At 39.4% G+C, this 12,355-nt stretch overlaps 1 protein-coding gene across 1 annotated transcript in view; it reads right to left on the reverse strand.

Annotated features, from left to right (window-relative positions):
* jakmip3 (Janus kinase and microtubule interacting protein 3) overlaps nt 1-12,355 on the reverse strand; it is a 179,795-nt gene that overhangs the window by 48,915 nt on the left and 118,525 nt on the right. The window contains exons 6-9 of the mRNA XM_048608918.1: nt 10,867-10,998; nt 8,898-8,933; nt 7,889-7,948; nt 3,506-3,634 (exon numbers count right to left, since the gene is read on the reverse strand). Coding sequence (XP_048464875.1) covers nt 3,506-3,634; nt 7,889-7,948; nt 8,898-8,933; nt 10,867-10,998 — 357 coding nt within the window. The remainder of the gene's footprint in view (nt 1-3,505; nt 3,635-7,888; nt 7,949-8,897; nt 8,934-10,866; nt 10,999-12,355) is intronic.

A 12,355-nucleotide genomic window follows, 5' to 3' on the forward strand; every position in this document is an offset into this window, starting at 1 on the left:
CCAGTCAGGGAACACTTCAGCCGTCAAGGACATTCAGCCTCTGATCTTTGGGTAAGCGTCTTCCAAGGCGGTCTTCGAGATATACAACAGAATCGCCGAGCAGAGACTGATAGCCAAATTCCATGCCCATGAAGATTGTCTCAACCGTGGTCTTGGGTTCATGTCGCGCTACATGTGACCCCACCACACTGTTATGTATCTGTAAAATCTTCCTTACAGTCCTGTTTTGACAGCGTCACCTTGATAAATTGTTATGATCTCTCTACCTTAATTAGTCTGTACAGTTTCGGATTACTTATTCGGTTAGACCCTCGGCATGCAACTCTCATACTCTCACGTTATTCCAGGCATTTGGTTTGTCTCCAGCACCACTGTATTTTTAATTTTTTGTAATTATCTCTCTTCCTCATTTAATCAGATTATAGGTCATCCCTTCGCTGGTTATTCAACTGTTAACACTTTACTCACACTGTCTGACACTCTTGGTCACATGCAGAGACCTATTACTTGACCTGTCGATGCTCAACATACACCATTTGTGTGATCTTTTGATTTCTCTGCCTGTTGATCTCTCTGCCTGTAAATTCTGTGTCTGTGTGCTTCTCTCTCATGTCACCTGACGAAGAGGCAATGCTCCGAAAGCTTATGATTTCAAATAAACCTGTTGGACTATAACCTGGTGTCGTGTGACATCTGACACTGCAAGGAGAGTGGGACATGCAGTTGGGAAACAGGGAGATAACCAGGACTGCTCAGAAATTGATTGGGAGGGATGGGGTGAATGATACTATCTTACAGACAGTACAGGAATTCACAAACTGTCCCATACGAGAAGTCTGAACTGCTTTCCATGGTCTCTGGGTTTTGGAACTTGAAACAGTGTTTGGAGTTACTATGGTGCATCTACCAGGGTGAGAATAGCATGAATGACATATTAATTGAAGTGGTCACACGCTGGGTTAAGAGAGTACAAACAGAGAAGGAATGAGTAGACAGCGACTATACTCATTAGAATTTAGAAGAATGGGAGGGGGGATCTTATCGAAACACATAAAATTATGAAGGGAATAGATTAAATAGAAGCAAGCAGGTTGTTCTGAACTGGTGGGTGAAACTAGAACATAGCCTCAAAATAAGGGGCAGCAGATTTAGGACTGAGTTGGAAAGGAACGTCTTCACCCAAAAGGTTACGAATCTGTGGAATTCCCTGCCCAGAGATGCAGTTGAGGCTACCTCATTGAATGTTTTTAAGGCAAAGATAGATTGATTTTTGAACAGTAAAGGAAGTAAGGGTTATGGTGAGCAGGTGGGTAAGTGGAGCTGAGTCCGTGAAAAGATCAACCATGATTTTATTGAATGGCGGAGCAGGCTGTATGGGCCAGAGGGCCTACTCCTGCTCCTATTTCTTATGTTCTTTATGAGCGACTGCCAGACAGCCTATGGGGACTCCTGCACTGCTTGCCTGATCCTGAGTCCTTTTCACTCACAAAGTGAATTTCCATTTTGGATACTGGTTAGGCCAGTAGTTCCTTAGAGGACTGTAGCCACAGTCAAGTGTGTCCCACTACAAGTGGCTGAGCAGCACAGGAATGGAGGAAGAGAAGTGCAAAGATGGAATTCAATAGGTCAGGGAACAGATAGGTAATTCTGCAGCCACAGATAGTATGTTGCCTCCCTGGTGCCAGTCTTGAGGACGTCACAGAGCAGCTGCAGGATGTTCTTATAAAGGAAAGAGTTAATAACCAGAGATCATGGTCCACCTTGACACCAAAGACAAGGTAGAAAAAAAGATGAGGTCCTGAAAGCAGATGTTACAAAGCTGGGAAAGAGCTTAAAAATCATTCAAAGGCAGATATCTCCAAATTACTCACCGTGCCACAGGATAACGAGCATAGAAATAGCACGATATAGTAAATTAATAGGTGGCTGAAGAGATGGTGGAGAGCTTTAGGTTTCTGATCAGTGGGCCCAGTTCTGGGACAGGAAGGACATGTATAAAGACAACAGGTTACACTATGACAAGAATGGGGCCAATAACCTCACAGGGAAATTTGCTAGTGTTGGTGGAGTGGGGGGCAGATTTAAACAAGTCTGACAGTAGCATGGAAACCTGAGGGATAATTCAAAAAGGAGCAAATCAAAGCTTGTGATGATAGGAAGAAAAACAGTCAGCGCAATTGGATGGCAGCAGAACCAAAACATCAAATTAGGTCAAAATCTGGAAAAAAAAATTAAAAAGCCATAACTGAAGGCACCCTACATGAATGCATACAGCATTCACAGCAATGATAATGCATTTACAGTACAAATGTAAATGCAGATGATATAATGTCCATTACAGAAAAATGGCTGTATGATGACCAAGGCTGGGAACTAGGAATATTCAAAGGCATTCAACAGTTAGGAATGATAGCAAGATGATAAACAGTAGCGGGGGTAGCACTGTTAATAAAGGACAATCAACACATTAGTGGTATACGATCTCAGATTGAAGGATCAAGATCTAGAATCAGGTTTGGTGGAGCTAAGAAACAAAAACAAGCAGCAAATATTGTCAGGAGTCATTCACAGACTACAAAACTATAATAGTCATGCACATATCTTAACGAAGGGGTGAACCTAATTACCACTAAGGCTGTGGAGGACAAATTCCTGGAAAGAATATGAGATGGTTTTCAATAACAGTATGTTCAGCAACCAACAGGGTAATGAGCTATTTGATTAATTGTGCATTGAGAAAGGAAAAACAAATAATCCTATTGCAAAGATTTGTTTAGGGAAAACTAATTATGATATCACAGAATTTAACGTTATGATTGAATGTGATGTAATTCAATCCAAAACTAGGGTCTTAAAACTAAACAAAGGAAATGGTGCTAGTATGAGTGGTAATAGTTAGCATTTTTAAATATTAACACATGTTGTTCAATAAATACGCATAAATCTGAAACACAAACAACTCAGAAGGCAAAGAATCAACGATGGCTAACAACTGAAGTTAATGTTTATCTTAAATCAAAGGAGGAGGCTTATGAGATTGATGTAAAATTAGTAAACTTGAGGATTGGGATCATTTTAGAATTCAACAAGGGGTAGTCAAGAAACTGATAAAGAAAGAGAAAAGAGAATATGAAAGTAAACTGCAAAAACTCAAATACAGACTGTAAACGTTTCTATAGATACACAAAAACAGATACATAATGTAGAAAGATTAGCAAAAACAAACAAGTGCCTATTATAGGCAAAGGCAGGAGAATCAGTTCTAACAACACTCAGGAGCTTGATTCGCACCCCATCCACCAACTTCGCCATTCATTCCCTTCACCATTAAAGCACAGTGGCAGCAGTGTGTACCATTTACAAGATGCAATGCATTAGCTTACTAAGCTTCTGACAACAGAGCCTTTCAAATGTGCAACCTCTAATAGCCCAATTTAATGGTGGTTGTAATCTCAGTAAAAGTCTGTTGTTATTTTGTAGAAGGGATCAATCTGATTTCTGTCACCTCATCCAGATCATCTTCAGGAGTACAAGGGGTTCGATCTGTCTTATCAGTTTGGTAGGAAATGGAGGAACCATCAGAATCCAGTGAGGCTTCATCATCATATCCAAAAAACGTCTCGACAACTGGCTTCTGTAGATTACAATTTTAAGACTTATTAATGAGCAAGCAAATGGCAAGAAAAGTGAATCAAACTTTAATTAGACTTTTCAGCAAGTATCAAGAGCTAGAAATGATCTTCATTTCACAACCCTGAGATTTCTGTTGATTTCTACATAAAAGTATATTATAGAGTCATAGAGCTGTACGACATGGAAACAGACCCTTTGGTCTAACTCTCCATGCCGACCAGATTTCCTAAATTAATCTAGTCCCATTTGCCAGCATTTAGCCCATTTCTCTCTAAACCCTGCCTGTTCATATACCCAACCAGATACCTTTTAAATGTTGTAATTGTACAAACTTCCTCCACTTCCTCTGGCAGCTCATTCCATGCACACACCACCCTCTGCGTGAAAAAGTTGCCTTTAGGTCCCTTTTAAATCTTTTACCTCTCAGCTTAAACCTATGCTCCCTAGTTCTGGACTCGCCTACTCTGGGGTAAAGACCTTGGCTATTCACCCTGTCCATGCCCCTCATGATTTTATAAACCTCTGTAAGGTCACCCCTCAGCCTTCAGCGCTCCAGGGAAAATAGCCCCAGCCTATTCAGCCTCTACGTTTCTCTGGACATTGGAGTTTAGTCTAAGAAACAAAAATTAGTAAGAACATTTGCCCTTTCTATTAGTTACTTAAGGGGCCTTGGAACAAGGATTTGATACCTATTGTTCTTGCGATGCTGAATTGAAGTGGAATGATTTTAGGACTTGCCATGTTTTGTATTTTTATTGTTTTCCACAGGGAGGCAGCACTGAGCAGTCCTGGCATTTCATTCCTGGATGATAAAATCTGACTAACTTTCAATAATGGTACAAATTACGTAACAATCAATCAAATTCTTTTGTTGGATTTATTGAAAATGCTAAAATATAATGCAGAAAATCTGAACATAATAGATTCTTGGTAATAGTGAAATAGTGTTTGAAGAGCTTTGCTCAATATTTTCTTAGCGGTAGCTGAGCAAAGTTTTTTTAAAAAAGTAAACTAAAACTGAAAAATTACTTTTCTTTCTTATACCTACAAGTAAAAGTTTTAGTGATTTTTTTTTAAAAATTCACATATCTTTCATTTCAAACATAAATATTGCCAAATGCATTAAAAAATACACTGAGCAATATAAATGTATTGGCTATTCTGGTTTATAATCCAGATATTAGAAATTACTGCATCAATTTCTGTAGGGGTATGTGCAGAAGGGGATGGTTAGTTGTTGTGCGTGTGTTTGTGTGTGTCTACCTACGTCTGTGCCCATTAGGGATCGTGTCCAGCAGTGGTAAAGTCAGGTCCAAAGTGGGGTTGGGGGCTGGCTTAGAACCTCAGCTCTGGAGCAGGGGATTGGGCCTTCAGATCCAGAATAGAGGGAAATGTCAGGTCCAGTGTGTGAGGATGTTATCAGATCCGGAGTGGGGTGGGGGCAGGGGGAGATGTCAGGTCCGGAGGCAGCCTCAATGTCGGATCAGGGCCTGGAAGTCTAAGGGAGAGGTGTAGCTGAGGGACGTATGGTAAGTCACGGGTCAATTGAATATAAGTTGGGCTTAGTTATTTCAGCAATTGCTGACTAACTGTTTACTTAAACTTCAGCAGAACCTTCCAAATGCTCCAATTTAATGGTGGCTTTCAGAGGGTCGAGGTAGGTGAATTACTCAGCAGAGACTTCAATTTTTCAGGCAATTCCTTTGAAATCTACAACAGTGGGGATTCTGTGGTGTCTCCATGTGGAACTCCCATTTACACTTCAAAAACAATGATCTGACCATCAGAAAATCAGTGAAAATATGCTATATTGAAAGCTTCTTTACAGTCCACATTTCCTTATGTTCCAAATGAATTAGCTTTAATTTATATAAAATTACAGGATACAGATTACATGAATCTCTTTCAGATCTTTTGTGGCAAGTTATCCAAATAATATGGGTATTAGTACAGTGGAACAAGGGGTTAAAGTATGTAAGTGCACTTAAGGGAATGTTTGTAGTCATTTTCAGGAACAAAAACAGAAGTTGCTGGAAAAGCTCAGCAGGTCTGGCAGCATTAGTGAAGTAAAAAATCAGAGTTAACATTTCAGGTCAGTTCTGAGGAAGGGTCACTGGACCCGAAACATTAACTCTGATTTTTTTCTTCACAGATGCTACCAGACCTGCTGAACTTTTCCAGCAACTTCTGTTTTGGTTCCTGATTTACAGCATCCGCAGTTCTTTCGGTTTTTATTCTGCAGTCATTTTGTCTGTCAGGATTATACACATGAAATCAGTCTGATATGATCAGATGAAACGACTCCCATTAACTTTGGAAATGCATTGCACGTCAAGGAGCATTTAAGAAAAATAAATGGTCAAGCTCAGCATTTCTTTTTTCAATTATGTTTATCAGTGAGTAATAGGGTTAAACACTAAGGTCAAATGCATCTGCTTGATAAACAAGATTCAAAATCCTAGGACCTTGGTCTAGATATTACATGTGGCCACCGTGTGTGCTTTTGACAGAGGGTCACGTAATATATGTCAGTGATTATCCCTCAAGCTCACCCTCAGAACAGAGAGGGTGGGCAATGTTGAAATTGGCAGCCCTCCCAAGAAACGTAAATAGATAATCAATCAAGAATCAACTTAGCTCCTTTAAAGCCCAGCTGAGCCTTGTATTATGACCACAGTAATTGTGGGCAGACAGGCAGAAATGGGTTTCCTTTCTGTTGTAAAGTGTTCAAAATCACAGGATGGAAGGGTGGACTATCTTTGCCAGGGTGACCTTTGCCCATCACTGCCACCACCTACCCCAGGTGTTAAAGATCTCCCAGAACAAAGCATCCCAATTTAACCTTATTCCTGAAACAAGAGGCCTCCTGCCTGGGCCTTGCCCACTCTGGAGCTCACTATTCACCAACTTAGCCCACCCACAGCACTTTAAGGCTGCAGGGAAGTGTTATTATTGGCCCGTCAGCTTGGGGTTGACTTTCCTTTCAGACTAGTGGAGGGAGCACCTGCACCCATCATAATTCTTTCCTAATTTACAACAAGGACAAAAATTACATTTGATCATTTTGTGAAAGAAAACTCAAAGTTTGGAGAGACTCAATGGTTTTTAATTTCTAACCAGTATTTTGCTCAAATCAGTATATTTGAACACTGTGAGACTGATTGATACTCTGTGTACATTAGTGTTTGGGGCAGTAGGATGAGGGAGAAGAGTTGCAGGCTTGAAACATTCTTTCTTTAATAACCTAATTTGTGATAAGGACACATTCCCTGAGGCATACCTGGCATGGGCCAAAAGCTCCTCCTGGATACTCGGCATTTTATGTTCATAACATAGGATCAATATTCTTCCTGTACAGCACATCTCACAAGGAAAGTGTACATGACAGATTGCGGGCCTGACATTTCAAATCAGGAGATAGGCCGCTACCTGCTGAAATTTCCATAAAGCCACGGGGTGACTTTTACAGACAGATGGATTATGCTGCAGAACTGGCAGTCATTTGGCAACTGATTCCAACGTCAATGATGAGGTTTCTATTTCAACGCTACCATAGGCTCTTCAAGTCTGGCAGCAGTGCACAACTCGCCAGGCACAAACTGAACGTGTGCCAATTCTTTGATACTTACCCCTAAATGTTTAAAATAAAGCTGAATAAAGGAGGACAGCCAGATCTAGCCTAAGCAAAGACTGACACCTAATTACAGCATACTGCAGTTTAAAAAAAAATGGCGGAAGATCTTAATGTTGCTGACATAAAATGTGATATGCTGTATTTAAGGTCTGTACTCACAACAACATATTTCCTTTTTGGTCCAATTACTTTTAACTTAAATAAATTTCAATGAAATAGTTTACATACACAGTCAATACAACATGGAGCTGGAGGAACACAGCATGCCAGGCAGCATCAGAGGAGCAGGAGAGTCGATGTTCTGGGCCAAGACCCTTTATCAGGACTCCCACACACGTACATGTTTTTGAGATTTTTTTGCTGGAAGTAATCTGATGCTGGTATGCCAAAGTGAAGGTTACACTTCGCAAGTGTACTTAGGTAAATTCCCACAGGTAATTATATCAGCCAGGCTTTTTATACAATGAATCAGGCAGGGAGACAGAACTGGAAAGTTGCAGTCCTTTTCTTTAAAAGAGCTTAAAACATTCCAATTTTCCGTGTCAATTACAAATTGTATTTGTTAAGGCTCTGTTTCCACATTGAGCCACTAGTAACTGTCTGAAAGGCCTATGACTTTACCTTGCTCGATTTTGTAAGTTTCTTCCTCTGTTTTCTGTAATGTAGAAGCTTATCCCGATCCTGCAACCAAAACAGATGAAGTCACTCAAAAATAAAATAGCCCAAAATGTCATCTCATAGTGTAAGTTTACAATCCCTTTTCAGCACCAATTAAAAATGTGGACTAATTAAATTTACAAGATTAGACAAAGTTTTATTCAGGCATCGTAAATTTTATTCGTTGATTCATTTGTCTGTACTACTTTTATCAACGTTGATAAATAAAACCAATGATTGGCTTATGCCAACAATGTTTCAATTTATATCACATTAAATGTTCCCCTAACTAAACATTTGCCACTTCCAACATCCCCAACCCACCTTGACCCTGTACCACAAATGAGTCAAGGAAGCAGAGGTTAATGCATAGCTGCTTGAGGTCAGGAATGTCTCTGGGATCAGGTTTTGTGATGTAGATCTATTGAACCTTTTGTCCCTGATTGTGATTCAAATCTCCAGCTCATTGTGTTTTGATGGAGCATTAGATCCTGATGAATTTTGGAAGAATTATGGGGAAAATGGTACTGAGCAATTCTTACCTATGGACAGGTACTTGTCTTGTCACTGCACCCTTTTTAAAGGTAAGGATATTGATGAGTGGGGGTGAACTTAATATTAGAAACTAACTATTCTCTCTCAGTCTTTGGAGCCTGTTTTAGAACCACATGGTTTGGGGTAGACTTTGTTTCTAGAATTTTGTGAGCAGGTTTGGTTTGCTGATTTCTTCACAGCTCCTAAAATACTTCTGCCTGTGTTATTATGATGATTCAGAAGTACATAATTCTCCACTTTGTCAGTGGATATATAAACTCCTCCAACATTAGCACCTTCATCCTGCTGAAAGAACATAACCAGGGCTGGATAGAACCTTGCGATATCTAGAATGTTACATTTCTCAGAAACTAACATCAATGTCACTACGTTTATTTCTAACACTTTTGAGCTACAAACATTTGAGTCTGTTACTTACTATGACACTCTTGACATAACCAGCTGTCTCCAATGCCTAAAAAAAAGTTAAAAATTGCAACAGGAATCAGAAAATAACAGTGACTGTAAAGCAAAAGGCAAGATAAAACAGTCATAATTAGAAATATGGAAAAGTGCCATACTTTTACTGATTTCTTTCTTGTTGGCTTAATTTATTCCTCATGTCACAACTGAAGCTACTTTTTCCAAAGTCCAAATTCAAAATGTTTCATTCATATGGCAGGAAGCCAGGATAATAACTTGCACTGATATGGCAGACTTAATAAAGAACAAATACTTTCAACAGACCAACAGATTGGGTTGACAACAGTAGAAACCATAGCATTTAAATTGCAGCTTTAATTAAACAAAACATGCCAGGCACTTCATAAAACAAGCAATGAATAAATCAGAAACAAAAACAGAAATTGTTGGAAAAGCTCAGCAGTTCTGGCAGCATCTGTGGAGAGAAATCAGAGTTAATGTTTCGGGTCCAGTAAAGTCATATTCCAGTCAGCAACTTTAAGATCTGCCACCATTTCCTTTTTTCAAATTGGACTTAGATGTCTGTCTTTGCTTAGGCTAGATCTCGCTGTCTTCCTTATTCAACTTTGCTTTAAACATAGAGTCATAGAGTTGTACAGCACGGAAGCAGATCCTTCGGTCCAACTCGTCCCTGCCGACCATGTATACTAAATTAATCAGTGTGTCACTGGACCCGAAAAGTTAACTCTGAATTCTCTCCACAGACGCTGCGAAACCTGCTGAGCTTTTCCAGTAATTCCTGTTTTTGTTTCAAATTTCCAGCAGTCGCAGTTCTTTTATTGTTTTCTTATTGAATTGATAGGATGGTGGCAAGACAGTACCAGGAACCTCAGTGTCTGGGTTAATATTAAGCACTTCAGCTACAAACAGTAGCATGCTTCCGTCAGTGGGTAATGCTTCAAGTGGCCCTTGTTAGGATGGAGCCTGAGACTTTTATACCCTCAGGTCATATGCTATGATACACTAATATTAAAATGAACATGCCTCTTAAGGTATACTGCATGCTAACTCAGACATAACATGACACCAGACTCCTGAGGAAATGTTACACCACTTGGACATTTTTCTTGTTTTTTCTACAGCAGTGGAGTAATATAGTAATCTGAGTGGTTCACAAAACACCTGCAGGCCTGGGAGACTTGGAGCAATATTCAGATTTCCTTGCTCCAGCCATGGAGACAGGTTTGAGCTAACATCACACTGGGCCATGCAAATGCATCAAAGATGAAAAACAAGGGCAGCTTGTCCCTGGAGGTGTGCTGGCTAGGCTACCTGTGAAAGAAAACCAAAGCCAAACCCTAATTCTTTTGATGTACAAATCAGAATCAATAATATTAACCAATATGTGACAAAATCACAAATGTCCAATTAACTACAATAGATGAAATGTTGGACTCTACTGCAATGTTAATGAATATGGATCAGGACTTTGTAGAGTGGCTTAATAATGTGAGTACTGCAGTGGTAAAGCAGTAAAAAATAGCTGTTCTATTTGATGTGGTAGAAGTAACATCGCAGCTGATCACAATTGTAAACTGTGCTGGCATGCAGAGATGCATATCTTCCAATGGAGGTTTTAGAATAGCAACTTACAAGTTTCTTCCCCTCAAAGCCAGAGAAAGGGGATAACTTTTAATTTAGCCAACACCACTTCAGCTGAAATGAGAAAATTCAGCCTAGACCAGAAACCAAATCGGGGACCTTATCTGCACACCTCTGCAACAGCCATAATATAAACCATTTACTCAACCAGAAAAGTTTGATCATGGGTAAATGCTGAATGTGCACATTCGAATCTAATCATTGCCAATTTATTACCTTTTGAAAACTATCTGAAGTCAAATCTATGTAAAGGAAACAATTTAATCTGGAAGTAATAATGAAGACAGCCTTGTCCCAATATATTTAAATAACTGATTTATTACCTTGCTAAGATCATCAATGATATTTTGCTGTTCAATAACTTGCATTCGAAGAAGTTCATTTTCTTTTTCTTCGAGACTCTGATCTAGATCATTTAAGGAGCTTGGTCGGCGTATAGTCCCGACCTTTTCCTTCTACACAGAGAATACAGTAAAAACAGACGAAAATTAAAACACATTTGGGAGAATTCTTTAAAAGTGTGGTAAACATTCTGCATACATTTTTAGCTTATTTTGTGATGATTTTTGCCTTTCTTTCTTATGGTTTGATTATTCATTGCAATTTTCCAGTTTCAAAAAGAAGTGGAGAGACCTGATGTATTTTTTCCATGTTCTCTCCTTGAGAAAACTGAGATTGACCCACATTTAAATTAAGCATCTTATAGGTGCGAGTGGATTATGATGGCAACAACAGACTTACAGACTCACACTGAAAAAAGACAGTAAATTGATTCTCCATTCATACTACATCAACACTAGAACAATGCTTTCTGTTCCAAATGCGAACCACAAATGGAATTTAAAAAGATTTTGAATTCACCTCATAATGGATAGGAAAGAGACAGTTTAGCAGGATTTTTAAAGTGTTGGAAATTGGAAAATACTGTGTTCTCTTAATATTCCATATTTTGTATTCCCTGTATAGTATAACATCTCATTCAACTTTGTTACAGTCATAACTAACCTTCCACAAGCATAAACAAAACATTTATTGGGTGCCACACTATCCATTATGAATGCAATATTTTCAAAAATAAGTTTTTGTTCTTAGAATGGAAACTAACCTTCAAATGGAGGTGGGCAAGGGAACAATAGTCATCCTAGCATCATGAATAGCTGCCCATGGTCATTGCTTGAGAGGGTTTAGACAGGTGATTGACACAACACAGATAGTCAGCCCCCAAAATAATGTCTATCAACAGTGGTAGGAAGGGAGAGAGGGAGCAAGACGATGCAGGGAAACAAGCCACCATCTTCTTAGGAGAAGACCAGGAGTTCCTCCACATTAGCCCAAGGGAAGAACAAAGACTGGCATCATGAAGTGGGGGTAAACATTCCGCCACTTCAAGCTGCTGCTTCTCTGTTTTACAGACAACCTCAGGATCAGCAAAGTATTTTCATCTGTCACAGTCACATAATTTCTTACTGTGAGTAGTTAAAATATTATATTGAACAGTCGCTTCTTAAGGAACTCAACAAACTGTCAGAAAATTGCTACAGATTATCAACTGCCCACATTAGATAACTGTGATTACTAATCCTCCAAAATCAATAAAGAAGGTCATTACTTGCAGCATCAGTGACTATTCCTTTTTGCAGGCTTCTCCTGGAGGAGGCAGAGAATGAGTTGTGTTCAGATCGACATTCCGAGCACAATGATAGTGCTGAGAATGGCAACACTCTTCTCTTCTGCCCAGTGTCAACATCAAACAGTCCCCCATCTAATTTAAATCTGGATTTCTCTGCCTTAACGGGTCTGTGATTATTCTGG

The sequence above is a fragment of the Rhincodon typus genome, chromosome 20 (genome assembly GCF_021869965.1).
Source record: "Rhincodon typus isolate 14 chromosome 20, sRhiTyp1.1, whole genome shotgun sequence".
Classification (NCBI taxonomy): domain Eukaryota; kingdom Metazoa; phylum Chordata; class Chondrichthyes; order Orectolobiformes; family Rhincodontidae; genus Rhincodon; species Rhincodon typus.